At 43.1% G+C, this 17,391-nt stretch overlaps 1 protein-coding gene across 11 annotated transcripts in view; it reads right to left on the bottom strand.

Annotated features, from left to right (window-relative positions):
• The window catches only part of LOC106569872 (semaphorin-4A), a 51,744-nt gene that overhangs the window by 6,178 nt on the left and 28,175 nt on the right, over positions 1 to 17,391 (bottom strand). For all 11 annotated transcript variants that reach the window (XM_045694721.2, XM_014141576.3, XM_045694722.2 and 8 more), the window contains 8 exons: positions 9,390 to 9,550; positions 8,822 to 8,881; positions 6,181 to 6,279; positions 4,659 to 4,764; positions 3,239 to 3,361; positions 2,748 to 2,875; positions 2,444 to 2,625; positions 568 to 712 (listed from right to left, as the gene is read on the bottom strand). In XM_045694721.2, the coding sequence (XP_045550677.2) occupies positions 568 to 712; positions 2,444 to 2,625; positions 2,748 to 2,875; positions 3,239 to 3,361; positions 4,659 to 4,764; positions 6,181 to 6,279; positions 8,822 to 8,881; positions 9,390 to 9,550 (1,004 nt within the window). The remainder of the gene's footprint in view (positions 1 to 567; positions 713 to 2,443; positions 2,626 to 2,747; positions 2,876 to 3,238; positions 3,362 to 4,658; positions 4,765 to 6,180; positions 6,280 to 8,821; positions 8,882 to 9,389; positions 9,551 to 17,391) is intronic.

The following is a 17,391-nucleotide window of genomic DNA, read 5'->3' as shown; positions in this document are numbered from 1 at the left end:
TGGGGACTCAATTTCCCCCCCCCCATCCCAGATCTAATGACAACTTTAAAATCTGTAAATTTAGATTCAATCAATTGCATCTTCATCTCTTCATCAAAATGAAAAGAAACCAATAAATACATTTACTCAATAAAATTGTATCTTTCAAATTATCTATCTCAAAAAAAGTTAAGATAACTACAATCTGGTAGCAGCTAAATTTGTAAAAACTTGAACACCCTCCTGAAATGCACTCCCATACAATAATCTGTACTCTGATAAATGTTTTACATTTGAATACCACTGATGTAAGGCATGGCTGATTTAATCCTCAATCCAATACAACATAGGGAGACAACACAATATGTCAAGGAATCCAAGACAAATCAGAAACTTAACTAACATTTACCTAGGCAAGGATAAACAAGGCATTCTCCCAGCATTGTTTTGTCTAGAGAAGTTGTTTTAACTTATGTATATTTTCCTTTTATCCAACTTCTTAGAAGAAGTCAAAATTAGCTAACAAGCCAACTTATTTCTGCTAACCCTCTGGGGATCTCGGTCATTCGAGACGGGGACACCGCTTACCTCTCCCGGGTTGGCGACCTTCTCCTGAACCCGCATGCTCCACCGAAGCGTGTCCCGATTCAGGACCTTGTAGTTGCCTGCGAAAACCGCTTTGATGTCGCCCAGGCGGAACGCACACACTGCCGACTGCCCCGAGTTCACCGACCTAGTAGTGCACAAACATCAAAGACACTTGCGGTCACAACCATGCAACAATCTGGTAGCACCTAAATTCTGAAATGCAGTCCTTGTTTCAAAACCCTCGACACACTTAATTGACAAATGTTTTTCAGGGATTCAAATAAAATTTGGAGTTTAATACTGAACTAGCAAGGTACAGGTAACTGCCAAAATAAAGGAAACACCAACGTAAGTGTCTTAATAGGGCGTTGGGCAACCACGAGGCAGAACAGCTTTAATCCACATTGGCATAGATGCAACAAGTTTCTGGAACTCTATTGGAGGGATGCAACACCATTCTTCCACAAGAAATTCCATCATTTGGTGGGGGTTTTTTTACGGTGGAGGAAAATGCTATCCCAGGTGCCGCTCCAGGAAATGTTCCCATCAGTGGCGTGCATTCATGAATGCCAAGTGAAGCCATGCTTCCCCCAAAAAAGTATTAAGAAAAAAAACATAATAAATATATTTCGTCTCTCTACGTTTCATAATTTGCAAGAGGCTGAATATATCTTTTTTTTTTTTTTTATAAAAAAGGCGGGGGGGGTCCAGTTTGGATTTGGCGTCACTCCTATCAAATCGCATTGAGAGCATACCTCATTGACAAAAACAACTTGAATTGTTGCATCTCATTGTGTTGTTGTTCTCCAGGGGTTATCTAGCTAGCTAAAATTGTCCTTATCCTAAATCGCCATGGATTTGGACTTCTGGTTTTACTTAATTCTCTGTACTGGCCAATGATTATAATAGTGATTCTGATCCAACCATTAATTAATACATTGTACCCCTGGCCTGAGAAGATGGCAGTTCAATACCCACCCACAGAGAAAGACATCTGAACCATGGACAGCCACATCATATTTAGCTTTTGTTGATTGGACTAAATTGTTTTTGGTATCTTTTAGTTGTCACTGTATTAGACTAAACAGAGGTGATTTGATGATGTTAAAATGTTGAAGTTGAAATGGTGCTGGAATAGTGGAGGCAGCTCCTGTTTTCTTTGCGACTTGCAGTAACTCTCTGTTGTTCTAAATCAATAGTTGTTTAGTAGTCTGAAGATGTCAGAAACATTAACTTGCTTGACCATGCTGTAGGTCTTGTAACTGTTTGTTATATACAATATGCTATGTGGACTTCACCAGACAGAGGTTGCTCTCCGGTTTTGTGATGAAACGAAGATGTGGTTGAATTTACTTAAGGTATATGAACTAACAGGTTATAGAGGAAACAACGCAATTATCACAATACATAGGTTGTAATCTGGCTTTTTTTTTTTTTTTTTCTGGCTTCACCAGTGATTTTACCCACGCACCACTACTGGTTCCCATAAGTGTTCAATTGGGTTGAGATCTGTCTGGCCTTCCCTGTGGCTCAGTTGGTAGAGCATGGTATTTGCAACGCCAGCACGGTGTTTGCAACGCCAGGGTTGTGGGTTCGATTCCCACGGGGGGGCCAGTACAAAAAAAACAACAAAAAACAAAAAATAACAAAATACAAAAAATGTCTGAAATGTATGAAATGTATGAAATGTCTGCATTCACTACTGTAAGTCGCTCTGGATAAGAGCGTCTGCTAAATGACTAAAATGTTAAAATGTGACTGAGACCTGTACATATCATTAAGACCTGCTAACAAGAAACAGTTGCCATTCCTACGGGAGACTGTCAACAGATGACTTCATCCCATTCATAGCATATAGAATGTGTAAACTACTGACCACTGAGAGCTGAAGATGCCGAAGAAGAGGGTGTCGTCCACTGGGGCGCCCTCAGGTGGCGGGAGGGTGACGATGTCCTGGATGACGTTGTAGGGCAGCTCGTTGTCAGACTGACACAGGAGCTGGGCTTTGGCGAAGGTGGTCCAGCGTCGCTGCAGGGTACGCTGGCCCCCAACGTCACTCTGGGACAGACAGGAAATGGTTGAATGGATTACCATTAACACGCATTCGGCACACAAGCAGGCATACAACCACACAATCAATGATTTACAAACACACAATAATACATCTCTTAGGGTCTTACTGTGCAGACTTGGGCGATGCGAGATACAGTGAACTTGTCAATGAAGTCGTACTCCCGGCCCACCTCGCTGAAGAAGAAATAGATCTTCTCTTCGCTGGGGACAAAGTTGGAGCTGATGAAAGTGGGATCTGGAGAAAAAGATTGAACAATTGGCTAGACTAATTGAGAGATAAGTGCGTTACTGAAAGCTGGTTAGGCAAATTAATTAACGAAGGAATCATTGGAAAGTATTCCAGACGTATTGTTTAGGAGGCTTAACCAACACCAAACCACTTATCATTGAACGATTTCCTTAAAAAAAAACAGAGTGCTTTAAAATACCAGTTTGAATACAGAAGTCAAAATGTACATTTCTTTTTAGTTGTGATTTATGTGGAAAAAGTTACTTGTAGGTATTTCTCCCTCTGTCACGTATTGCTAAATATCCAATATATGTAAGAGCCTTGGGGATGTGTGTAATACATCATGAGTAGTTTGTTACAGACACGTACCCTCCAGCCAGCCCAACGTGTCGTCCAGCTTCAGATCAACATGGCCGCCCTCGCTGAGGTGGCGGGAGATGACCGGTCGGTTTCCCATGTAGTCCGCTACCGTCCCAGTGTACAGCTCTCCATCTAAACACACACACACACACACACACACACACACACACACACACACACACACACACACACACACACTGAGCGTCATCCAGTACGAGCCTGTGTGACTCAAACATGTGAATCTGAGTAAACATACAGGAGAATGACATATCAGCCAAAGCTGAAAAAATTCCAGAGCGCAATACCTCTATTAATAATAGAGTTGTACTGGCTTTGGATGACAACAAGGTCATGGTCAGAGGAAAGAAAAACTGTTCTTGTACAGTCAGTGCATGTAATCATTATGTACTGTACTTGAGATGGCCTTCCACATCAAGACAATGCCTTAGCAGGTGACGACAGATTCTGTCAAGGCTTGATATTTATTGCGAGGGATACAAGATGTATGCAATGTTGGAGACAGATTCTGCTGGGGACAGATTCTCACAATCAGTCAAAATTAAAAACGGTAAGTGAAATCACAATCTTGAAAACATAAAATGTTAATTATGGCCATTGGCAGATTTATAGGCCTGATCAGGATGCATATGCAAAACTGCTGCCCACCCTCCTGTAACGTTTGCTAGGAGTCACGTCGCCCACATAACGATAAAGACATCAGGCCAAGGATTTATTAACAAGAGGATTATCAGCGTCTGCTCTTCCTCGCTCTCACACAATCACAGATTAAAACAGCACCACGTTGTCATGGCAATCTCCACCACCTTCACGCACACTATTCTTAACCCTACAATGAGACGGGACAAATATGACGACATTGAAGAGACCAAGCAGTTCACATGGATCCCTATCCCCCTAGGCACTCCTGTAGAGCTGAAAGGATTGGATTGGTTCAAGCAATATGTGAATTGCTTCATGTTGCCTTCTCATTGGTTGGGTAAATTTTTTTTGCCATATAACTGAGACCTGTCAAACCCTTTCAGATCTCAGGAGTAGACACCAGTATACCATGATATCGTTGGTTCCGTTCAGTGCATTGAAAGCCATTGGGTTGAGTGATTACATTGACTGGAGCTCCGACCACAATGGAACACTTCCTGGAGAATGTGTAAGGCTATGTCGTCATCATTGCCCATTTTACATTTACATTTTAGTCATTTCGCAGACGCTCTTATCCAGAGCGACTTACAGTAGTGAATGCATACATTTCCCCCCCGTACTGGTCCCCCGTGGGAATCGAACCCACAACCCTGGCGTTGCAAACACCATGCTCTACCAACTGAGCCACACGGGACCAAATTGCCCTTTGCCAATTATAATTCCTTGTTCATTTGGCTACCCCCTCCACTTCCCGTGAGTCATCTCTTACCGACTGTGATGGCCGAGTTACGTTGGTAGGGGTCGTAGGGGCAGCGACCTCTGCCCTCCTCTGGCTTTCCACTGGGGCTCGTCACCAGGGAGAACGTCTCAGAGTTCTGTAAGGAAAAGAGCAGAGCAGGGTCACACCACAGGTCATGACTCATGAGGAAGCCTACTTTAATCCATGTTTAGTGCAGTTTCATCTAAGACCATAAGAGTTACAGACCTGCTACACTGGACACTTCATTTTCTGCTGAGCATATGCCACGAGTAATACCCTCCCCATTGTCAATTAATCATGCTACAATGGCCGTATGAGCGACGCGTCCTTTTGAAGCGTGACAGTAGGCTTGGAGTCTATTTTCTGCTAATTGAACATCGGCTCATGAGGGTAAATACTTGATTAAGTGGCTTGAGCTGCCAGTGTAGCTGCTAAAAACCTACAAGTGTTAGGCTACTAGAGATCGTAACCTCTCCTGTACAACCTGGCTGAAATGTAAAAATGACTACTAAAGAAACACATGCTTCTTTGACGCTAAAGGACGCTTAATTCTAGCTAAGTATATAAAGGAGCAACCGAATTGTCTTTATCTATACCATAGATGGAGATAGATACAAGTGTAGCCCAGTCTTGGGAATCATTATATGTGAGGGATGTCCTGTCTGAGTAGCCTGGCTAGCGTTGGCTATGTGAGTGTAGTAGAGCAAAGCTGCCAGCATCAACATGACCCGAGTTAACAAGCTGGACTGGTGGTCACGCGAGGATCCAGTCTCTTAAACATAGACACCAGTATACCATGACGTGCATGATATCGTTCATCACACAGAAATGCACACACACACACACACACACAGTCTCAGCCCCTGGGCATCACACTCAGGGGGCGAGCCAGCAGAGTACGAAAACATTGCTGGGGCTGGTTGTTGAGCTCAGTACTGCACATATATAACTGGATTAAGAAATTAATCAACCTCGTGTGAAGCACCGGCACGCACGTTTCTGAGCAAAAAAATGACCTACAGCCGTGATGTGCTTGGCACTAATGTCGTTGCCATTGAATATCTAATATGGGTTTACTGTACAGCCCATGACCAAGCACCATTACCCTCTGAAGAGAGTTGGAGAAGATACTCAGTGGGTGGGCGAGAGGAAGTGATAGATGGAACAAAAAAAATGAATAGAAAGAGAGTGAGGAAGGCAGTGACGAAAGGAGAGAACAAATAGGGATTAAAAACAACCAATAAAATAAGTCAGACAGTGATAAATGCAAGATTGTGCGGGATGAATACTAAAACCTGTTAAGTTCTTGTTCTCCTCACTACTTGCCCTTGAGTACACTGCTTGGATAACACTGAATCATACATTCGGTGACGATAAAGCTTGTTTTTATTTGAATATGAGTATGAGAAAAGTATTTTAAGAAGATAATCTATGTAGGTGTGGGTTACAATATACTGTACTAATGTATGTCACCCCAGTAAAAGATTAGAGTAAAAGAAACATGGAGAAGGAGAAAAGAAGAGTATCTTACGATGTAGGTGCAGCGTGGGCTGAAGGTGAAGGTTCCACAGGCGTACATGTGCGTGGAGTTGAGGAACTGCAGCACCCGGATGAAGTTGGGACAGTCCGTCTGAAGGGGGGGGACCGAAAGAAGGGACAAGATGGAGACGGATAACTTTTTTTTTTTTTTTTTAAACAGTGCAAATAACTAGGTACAGTTCCTAGAAATGTGAGTGCAGGGAGAGATGGAGAAAACCAAGACAGGTTAATGTTGTAAAACGGTTTCCTAATCCTGGTCCTTAAGGCACACTGTGTGCTACTGCCTGTCACGCCAGTCTACACAATACTCTTGTTCTAGGAATTGTAGAATTTAAACTTTGGCCAAACTTTGATAGGTGATAGCCAAGCCAAATAAATAAACCTCCAAAACACAATGAACATCCAGAACTGGGTGACCCTGCAACAAAGCTCAGTCTGCCTAAAGATAGCGGGTAAGGGGGAGGGAGCACCGTTAGCCCTGGTAACCCTAATCCTATTACTTAGTTTAATGGAGCCACATGTGGAGGCTTACTTCATGGAAGACCTACATTACAATAAGCCATGGCAGTTCCTTGTTTCTGACCCAACAACGTTCATTCTGATGAAGGCCATTGGCGGCCGAAACGTCATGTTTTTAACTTGAATTAGATCAATTGTGAAGTTCTTATTGCGAGAATTGCGCATATTCTCCCCCACCACACACACACTCAGACCCGCTTGCTTCGCATCATTTCTTTATCCCTCTGTAAGATATAACTTATCATAGCTCCTTCCTCAATCCTTAATCATGGGATATGGGGCACGTTGGTAATTATGACACATATTTACCTTCGTGCATAAAGCTGTGCAAGGTACCTTCGTGTATAAGCTCCTGCATAACCTTTGAAGAGGATCAAGTCTATATTATATAATGGAATTGGTCTTTCTTTGTATGCATGGCCATTGCTCATCTGATTTATACTATGGATGTGTATAGAATGGCTCTGTTTGACCTGTCACAGAGGAAGATGTGTCAAATGTAGCTAAGCCCATTGCCTGTGACGCAACGTCAGGGGTCATGTTAAGAGTTCAGAAATCTGCATTTTCAAAACACAGACCGTCCCAAAAAATCTGTGTTTTAAAGCATTTCACCTGCATTTTATTTTGAAAGTCAACCGTTTGTCTTCAATAGAGTGATCAGGGGTGTGCAACTATAGTTTTTCTTCACAGTAAATACAACAGTACAACACATTCGGCAGAAAATAGCTTCATCAGATGAGAACAGAAGTGCAACTATTCGGCTAGCAGCTACACAAGTAAACGCGTTCACAATGAAAAACTATGCATGGCCATCATATTTCTAAAGTTGATCAAAAGAAAGTAGCCATTTACATTTACTAATGTTTTGCTTGAAGTTAATCTTGCATTTTACCGGAGAAAGTAGGATACACATAGCAAAGTACCAGAGAAAAGTAGCTATACATCGGTCAGAGTGCTGTCTGTTAAAAGAATGCCTGTTTGTGAATTCTCATCCAAGTGGAGAAGTGCAACTGAAACCCAACGTTAGTCTGATGCTGAACAGAAACTAGAATAAGAAGCGTTTTAGATCCGTGTTTACAAAATGCAGCAAGACATTTCTTACGCGTTTTATCTTCTGTGAAAAACGCAGATTTCTGCATTAACGCGAACCCTGTACCTACAGGTCCATAGGTCTGCTAATCCCTATTGGCTAAGACCATCTTGTATCAACTTCCTCCTTTTGTATTGCAAACACATTAACGGCCAGGAAGCCGGTGTAAGTTATCCAATCAATCAAATAGCAAAAAAAAAATTACAGTCTTGGTGGGGTGGATAGTCGTCGTCTTGGTGGGGTGGATAGTCGTTGTCTTGGTGGGGTGGATAGTCGTCTTGGTGGGGTGGATAGTCGTCTTGGTGGGGTGGATAGTCGTCTTGGTGGGGTGGATAGTCGTCTTGGTGGGGTGGATAGTCGTCTTGGTGGGGTGGATAGTCGTCTTGGTGGGGTGGATAGTCGTCTTGGTGGGGTGGATAGTCGTCTTGGTGGGGTGGATAGTCGTCTTGGTGGGGTGGATAGTAGTCTTGGTGGGGTGGATAGTAGTCTTGGTGGGGTGGATAGTAGTCTTGGTGGGGTGGATAGTAGTCTTGCTGAGGTAGATAGTAGTCTTGGTGGGGTGGATAGTCGTCTTGGTGGGGTGGATAGTAGTCTTGGTGGGGTGGATAGTAGTCTTGCTGAGGTAGATAGTAGTCTTGCTGAGGTAGATAGTAGTCTTGGTGGGGTGGATAGTAGTCTTGGTGGGGTGGATAGTAGTCTTGGTGGGGAGGATAGTAGTCTTGGTGGGGTGGATAGTAGTGGAATGCAACGACAGCTGTGCCTCCGGTGAGTCATGTTTATCCTCCCTAACACCGACCCGCTTGCCCAGACTTATATCGCCCCACCTACTTGCTTTGTTGTTTTAGTCATTTCTAATTCTAATGTATTAAGTTATTATTTAAGTTCCAAAGTTCAAATTAAGTGCTATTGAAAAGCCTTGCGATATTAATTGCCTGGCCAAGATCAAATCTAGGGGGAAACACTTGGCAGCATGTGGCATTAATAACGCTAAATGGGTGGATTGTATGAGCCAGGGTTAACTTGCCTTTTTCTTGCCCTTCATGGAGCATTCGTCCAGGTCCTTCTCTGAGGGGGACCAGTCCAGCTGAGAGAAGGATGAAGGGAGAGAGGTCAGTGATAAGACTGTTGAACCAGCTGTGTTTGTGTTTCACATGACAACCGCTGGACTAAGCCACTGGAGGGGGACATTTTCTGCAGCATAGACAGGCTCCAGGCAGTGTTGAATATTTCCCAATAGAAAACTTCTGATCCGATATAGCCTGCATGAACTGTAGGGCTTAAGTATTTTCCCACAAAATCTGGTGGTCCCGTGTGGCTCAGTTGGTAGAGCATGGTGTTTGCAACGCCAGGGTTGTGGGTTCGTTTCCCACGGGGGACCAGTACGAAAAAAAGAAACAGTAGTGAATGCATACATTTCATACTTTAAGTTGCTCTGGATAAGAGCGACTAAATGACTAAAATGTAAATGTATGAACTTTAAAGCTTATGGGGTCTATAAAGCTTCATGAAGTCTCATAAAGCTCATAATACTACGTTAATAACATCTTGATAACACGGGTGTAAATGTCAACAGTAAAATGTCAACCCCGCACCTTGCTCCTCATCACAATGGCGTCCTCCTGGCTGACATCCAATGAGAGAACTGCGTTCCGCGCCCCCACAAACAGCGTGTCGCCGTCGTCGCTTAGCAACAGTGTGGTGGTGTTGCCGACGTCCGAGCTGTCGAAGCGGCTGAGACGCCTCCCGGGTGTACCTGTCAGGCAATAGATTCAAGTGAAAGGCATTAGGCTTCCCTTTCACGTTCAAAATGAAGTGCATACAGATAGAACTGGACCTTCATATAAACCAAGGAGTATCATACGGCTCAGATAGTTGGAATATGGGGTCAGCCCCACAAAGGTCGTGGGTTCAAATCCCGCATATGCTATCCACGTTGGATTCGAGTGCTAGTAAATGGTCTACAAGAATATTAGCTTAGGCCTAAATTTTCAGCAGCAGAAATGTCAAATCAAATGTTATTTGTCACACGCGCGGAATACAACAGGTAGACCTTACAGTGAAATGCTTACTTACAAGCCCTTAACCAACAATGCAGTTAAGAAAAATAAGTGTTAAGTGAAAAAAATAGATAAGTATTATACATTTTTTTTATAAATAATTCAAGAACAGCAGTAAAATAACAGAGAGGCTATATACAGGGGATACCGGTACAGAGTCAATGTGCATGGGTACAGGTGAGTTGAGGTAATATGTACATGTAGGTAGAGGTAAAGTGACTATGCATAGATAATAAACAGAGAGTAGCAGGGGGGGGGGGACCTAGACTTGACGCTCCGGTACCGCTTGCAGTGCGGTAGCAGAGAGAACAGTCTATGACTAGGGTGGCTGGAGTCTGACAACTTTTAGGGCCTTCTTCTGACACCACCTGTTATAGAGGTCCTGAATGGCAGAAAGCTTGGCCCCGGTGATGTACTGGGCCGTACACACTACCCTCTGTAGTGCCCTGCGGTCGGAGGCCGAGCATTTGCCATACCAGGCAGTGATGCAACCAGTCAGGGTGCTCTCAATGGTGCAGCTGTAGAACTTTCTGAGGATCCATGGCAAATCTTTTCAGTCTCCTGACAGGCAATAGGCTTTGTCGTGCCCTCTTCACGACTGTCTTGGTGTGTTTGGACCATGATAGTTTTTTGTGATGTGGACCCCAAGGAACTTGAAGCTCTCAACCTGCTCCACTACAACCCCGTCGATGAGAATTGGAGCGTGCTCGGTGCTCTTTTTCCTGTAGTCCACAATCATCCCCTTTGTCTTGATCACGTTGAGGGAGAGGTTGTTGTCCTGGCACCACACGGCCAGGTCTCTGATCTCCTCCCTATAGGCCGTCTCATTATTGTCGGTGATCAGGCCTACCACTGTGTCGTCGGCAAACTTGGCACCAAACCGTAACTACACTTTACTAGGCCTATAGCCTAGACTACATAAAAAGCCTACATATTTTTTAAACATTGAATAATCATTATCCAGCACAGAATATCTATAAAGACTTAGGATTTAGTCTACTCCAGGGAAAGAGTAGTCTCGTTCTAAAGTTTCAATGATATACAACTGCAGCCATTTTCACACGAGGACATGCGATATAATGTCCTACTAACTAGACTATATTAACCTGCTCAGATTGAGTGTCGAGACAGAACCGACATTCATGAATTTCGTACTAATTTCATTAACCTTTTCCATACGCTGCCTTGTTCCATGCACTCTCCAATTTCATTTGGACTGGAGGCCCTTAAGCAGTGCGCTATGAAAGATGGGGAATAGCACACGAGAGGTAAACACACACTAAGTACAGTACTGAAGAAAGTACAGAACAAACTCTTAAAGTAAAGACCATCCCATGGCCTTTAGCCAATTACAATAACTCAACCCACTTGCCTATTAGGTAGAGCCATTTGTAAAAAAAATTAAAATAAAACTGTAGGCATGCATTCTCTGTAAAAAGCACTCTGAACACCGAATGGAACAGAGATGTCATGTTTGAATTCCTCTGTTAGAGAGGAGAGAGAGACTGACTCAATACATGGAACGGTTTGCGTTGGGGATGCACGATATAATCGGAATCAGCCAATATTAGCTAAAAATGCCAACATCAGTATCGGCCCGATGTCTAGTTTAACGCCGATGTGAAAAACCGATGTCAAAGCTGACGTGCATACCTATATAATGTAGGTACATTACGTAATGACGCCACGTGATGCTGCCACCACCATACGGTGAAGCATGGTGGTGGCAGCATCATGCTGTGGGATGTTTTTCAGTGGCAGGGACTGGGAGAATAGTCAGGATCGAGGCAAAGCTGAATGAAGTAAAGTACAGAGAGATCCTTGATGAAAACCTGCTCCAGAGCGCTCAGGACCTCAGACTGGGGCAAAGGTTCACCTTCCAACAGGACAACAAGCACACAGCCAAGACAACGCAGGAGTGGCTTCGGGACGCAGCAGTGGCTTCGGGACAAGTCTCTGAATGTCCTTGAGTGGCCCAGCCAGAGCCCGGACTTGAACCCGATCGAACATCTCTGGAAAGACCTGAAAATAGCTGTGCAGCAACGCTCCTCATCCAACCTGACAGAGCTTGAGAGGATCTGCAGAAAATAATGGGACAAACTCCCCAAATACAGGTGTGTCACGCTTATAGCGTCATACCCAAAAATACTTGATGCTGTAATCACTGCCAAAGGTGCTTCAACAAAGTACTGAGTAAAGGGTCTGAATACTTGCATAAATGTGATATATATATATATATATATATATATATATATATATATATATATATATATATATTTTTTTTAAATAAATTAGCAAATATTTCAAAACAATCTGTTTAGCTTTGTCATTACGAGGTTGTGTGTGTAGATTGATGAGACAAAATAAATAAATATGAATACTTTCCGAAGGCACTGTACATCTTGAAAACTTGATGCTGACATGCAAAACATTTTGGGACTATATCAACAACGGACTAATAAAATATAAACAGTTGAAGTCGGAAGTTTACAGACACCTTATCCAAATACATTTAATCTCAGTTTTTCACAATTCCTGACATTTAATCCTAGTAAAAATTCCCTGTCTTAGGTCAGTTAGGATCATCACTTTATTTTAATAATCTGAAATGTCTGAATAATAGTAGAGAGAATGATTTCAGATCATTTATTTCATCACATTCCCAGTGGGTCATAAGTTTACATACACTCAATTGGTATTCGGTAGCATTGCCTTTAAATTGTTTTTGGGTCAAACGTTTCAGGTAGCCTTCCACAAGCTGCCCACAATAAGTTGGGTGAATTGTGGCCCATTCCTCCTGACAGAGCTGGTGTAACTGAGTCAGGTTTGTAGGCCTCCTTGCTCGCACACGCCTTTTCAGATCTGCCCACAAATGTTCTATAGGATTGAGGTCAGGGCTTTGTGATGGCCACTCCAATACCTTGGACTTTGTTGTCCTCAAGCCATTTTGACACAACTTTGGAAGTATGCTTGGGGTCATTGTCCATTTGGAAGACCCATTTGCGACCAAGCTTTAACTTCCTGATTGATGTCTTGAGATGTTCCTTCAATATATCCACATACTTTTCCATCATCATGATGCCATCTATTTTGTGAAGTGCACCAGTCCCTCCTGCAGCAAAGCACCACCACAACATGATGCTGCCACCCCCGTGCTTCACGGTTGGGATGGTGTTCTTCGGCTTGCAAGCCTCCCCTTTTTCCTCCAAACATAACGATAGTCATTATGGCCAAACAGTTCTATTTTTGTTTTATCAGACCAGAGGACATTTCTCCAAAAAGTACAATCTTTGTCCCCATGTGCAGTTGCAAACTGTAGTCTGGCTTTTTTAATGGCGGTTTTGGAACAGTGGATTCTTCCTTGCCGAGGTCTTGGCTGATTTATTTGGATTTTCCCATGATGTGAAGTAAAGAGGCACTGAGTATGAAGGTAGGCCTTGAAATACAGCCGCAGGTACACCTCCAATTGACTCAAATTATGTCAATTAGCCTATCAGAAGCTTCTAAAGCCATGAAATAATTTTCTGGAATTGTCCAAGCTGTTTAAAAGGCACAGGCAACTTAGTGTCTGTAAACTTCTGACCCACTGGAATTGTGATACAGTGAATTATAAGTGAAATAATCTGTCTGTAAACAAGACTTGTCATGCACAAAGTAGATGTCCTAACCGACTTGCCAAAACTATAGTTTGTTAACAAGAAAATGTATGCAGTGGTTGAAAAACGAGTTTTAATGACTCCAACCTAAGTGTATGTAAACTTCCGACTTCAACTGTATATATATATATAATTTATATTTTGAAATCGACAGAGCTTCACAATGACAGCTTTGTGTTCAGTGATTGCGAAAGGTGCCTGTGTATGTGTGACATTGAGCTGACGAACAACGCACAAAGCCACTTCCTGCTTAGGGAAGTATTGCTGGTGAGGAGATGAGATCTCGGTTTTATAAGAGATAAGATAAAGAGATTTGGAGTGATATGCTAACACAACAGCGGAAACATCCATGTACCGCGGCTCAACCTTACGGCTAGCTATTGAATGCATGCACAGAAACATACACAGTCCTTACTCAAACATGGCCACACATAAAACAGGTGTTTAAAACACACACACACACACACACCCCCTTTAAATTTAAACACAGACCTTGATTTAAACACAGCACAATTGCATGCGTGTATAGGGATCTATACGTGTGGATGCCTAAATTGTTCTAACACTTCTGCTTACTGAACAGAGGCACTGCCATCCAGAATACTGTTATAATCTGTTACAATACCTCCTGTGAAGAGAGACCGCGTAAGCCTGGGGCATCAGAAGTTACAAAACGACAAAACATTGACAACATTAATGAGACTTGAACAATAAGTGCTGTGAGTGAACCCAACAAACAGCTTTAGGCAATTCCTCAAAACCAGTCAACAGCCAAACTGATTACATTGATCAGGCCTATTTCACACTTTTCACAGAAATTGTTATTTTTGAAGACTTGTGAATGCATTCGTTCGGCTTTCCTGGGTTCACAGCTGTCAGACACACGGCTGGTGGACAAGACCAGTTGCTCTTGAACTCTGAAGAGTAGTTTTTGAAACAGTACAAAGTTTGGTGGAATATGGGTTTACTCTGTATGAGCTGCAGTGAAAATAACGTGGTGATTTGACTGGTTTGTGTCATTGTAGCAGAGAGTTTAGGAACCATTTACATCCACCACGATACTTAGCACCCTAGAATCAATGCAACGATCACACGACTGAATCATAAAGATGTTAAAAATGATGCTTTTGAGAAGTATTCTCTTCAAGTCTTAATTTCCTTGCAATGAAAGCAAATTCTACCTCTGGGTTCACAAAGGTTATGCAATCTGAATATTTTATGCAGTAACGTCCTCAAATTAGTCATGTATTCAGCCAATATATGTTTTGAACAGACTACAGCCCTACATGAAAAATATGTGATTCCAGTTGAAAATGTTGGTGTTAATGTAGCTAAGGCAGTCAACACTTGCCATTAGGCCTTGGGCAAGGTGGCCTCAGGAGCATTTGCCACCCCTCTAGTTTAACACTGGTTTCATTGTGTGCAAGGTCACCTTTCACCACTCCGTCCTTCTCCAAGCTCTGTTAGCGGGAGACGTCTCGCAAAAAAACACCACCTCGGCGATCAAGGTAATTGTTTGTCCTCCATGCCCACCCCACCTATGAAGTGGCTCTTTCCAGGCCCTGGGCACACAGTCCTCCTTTGTTGTGGAGGTCATGAGAAAACCGCTTCAGCTTAGGAGTTAGTGGAGAACGTGAAACAGCAAAAATCAACTGTTGCTTGTTTGTCTGGGCAAAGCCTCCTCCACACGGCCTTACTCAGGACCCCTGTGAATCCCTTGCCAAGCTTGTTGGGGTTGCGGACTACATTTCACTTGAACGGTTGCCAAGGACTGTTTGCTTTACTCCTCGGGCCTCATGAGACTTGATCTGTGTGAAGTCATGCTCTGCAGAGATTTTTTAGGTCTGCAAGGGTGTGGAGTCTGTGATGATTCATCTGGCCATGCATGGGTGTGAGTGAGAGAGTGCAAGAGTGTGGCGTGTTTGTGGGGGAAAATCAGCCAACGGCCATCATTCATACCCAGCCCATCTGAGCGTAAAGGACCTTTGAGGTTGTGGGAGAAACTTCCAGTGTGCTGTTTTCCCACCCCAGGGAGAGAGAGATGTGCCCAGTAATGATGAGTGTGGTCTATGCTTCAACAGGTATGTGCTCCTCCACTGGGACTCTCACTCACGGAAGTGGTTGCGCCAGGAAATGGGAGGATGGCAATACACATTCATTAATTAAGGAGTGAGAGATATGCCCTGTGAGAGGACATTTCCAGGGGAGAGAGAAGACAGTAATAGAAATTCCACTCAAACTTTCTTTTGGTATTTTTTTTCTTCTCCATTAGTCCACTGTTGATACAGTCCCAAAATGTTGTGCATCTCAGCAATCAAGTTTTCAAGATATAGGACTTTCAAAAACCGGACTATAATGATGTGGCAAGTTACAAATAGCTTTTTGACAGTAATTATCTTGAAAACTTGATTGCTATTTTGTGACTGTGTCAACAGTGGACTAACACATTCATTTTTACAACTCCTGGACATGAAAGTTTGTGTTGCGTTAAAATACCTGTCTGAAAGGCACCACCCCCTCACCTCAGGGTGTGATATGGGTTGTCTCTCTCTCGGGTGCTCAGTTCTGGTTAATCCAGGAAGAACTGGACTCGGGCCAAGCTATTTGTGTTCCAGATCTCAGTGCTGTGTACACAAACACACACGATGGTCAGACACGAGGTTTGACAGTGAACATTTGATCAGCACCAATCATGTTAGATGTGTTTAGTCACAACCAACAGTCTCTTCTCAGCCTCCCAGGCAAAGCCATAGACAGGGGTTCCCAAACGTTTTTGGCCAGGACCCCATTTTCATATCAAAATTGTTTTGCGACCCCACCATGTAAAAAAAAAAGTTATGTAATCAACGGCCAATGTTTACTTCTTTAATTGGGGCTATTACAAACAGTCTATTACAAATCAGTCTGACAGTACTTTTGATAGTATTTCAATCTGAAGGAGGTATGGTTTGAAGTGACTGAAATGCATCAGAAAGGTATTGGGAAGTTCAGAAGATCATCATAATGGTGTATGATTTTCTACAGCATGTAGCTACACTACAGCAGAAGCTACTCTTCCTGGGGTCTGGCAAAATTAAGGCAGTTATACAATTTCAAAAACATTACAGAATTCATAACACACTACGTGTGTGCCCTCAGGCCCCTACTCCACTACCACATATCTACAACTCAAAATCCATGTGTAAGTGTGTGTGTATAGTGCATATGTTATCGTGTGTATGTATGCATGCGTCTGTGCCTATGTTTGTGTTACTTCACAGTGCCGCTGTTCCATAAGGTGTATTTTTACCTGCTTTTTAAATCTGACTCTACTGCTTGCATCAGTTACCTGATGTGGAATCGAGTTCCATGTAGTCATGGCTCTATGTAGTACTGTGCGCCTCCCATAGACTGTTCTGGACTTGAGGACTGTGAAGAGACCTCTGGTGGCATGTCATGTGGGGTATGCATGGGTGTCCGAGCTGTGTGCTAGTATTTTAAAAACAGACAGCTCAGTGACTTCAGCTTGTCAACACCTCTTACAAAAACAAGTAATGAGGAAGTCAATCTCTCTTCCACTTTGAGCCATGAGAGTGACATGCATGTTATTAATGTTAGCTCTCTGTGTGCATCCAAGGGCCAGCCGTGCTGCCCTGTTCTGAGCCAACTGCAATTTTCCCAAGTCCCTCTGTGGCACCTGACCACACAACTGAACATTAGTCGAGGTGCAACAAAACCAGGGCCTGTCGGACATGCCTTGCTTATAGTGTTAAGGCAGAGCAGCGCTTTATTATGGACAGACCTCTCCCCATCTTAGCTATTGTTGTATCAATGTTTTGACCAATAGAGTTTAAAATCCAGGGTTACTCTAAGGAGTTTAGTCACCTCAACTTGCTCATTTT

Source organism: Salmo salar, chromosome 14 (assembly GCF_965601325.2).
Source record: "Salmo salar chromosome 14, fSalSal1, whole genome shotgun sequence".
In the NCBI taxonomy this organism is placed as follows: domain Eukaryota; kingdom Metazoa; phylum Chordata; class Actinopteri; order Salmoniformes; family Salmonidae; genus Salmo; species Salmo salar.
This window is presented reverse-complemented; position numbering and strand designations above follow the sequence as displayed.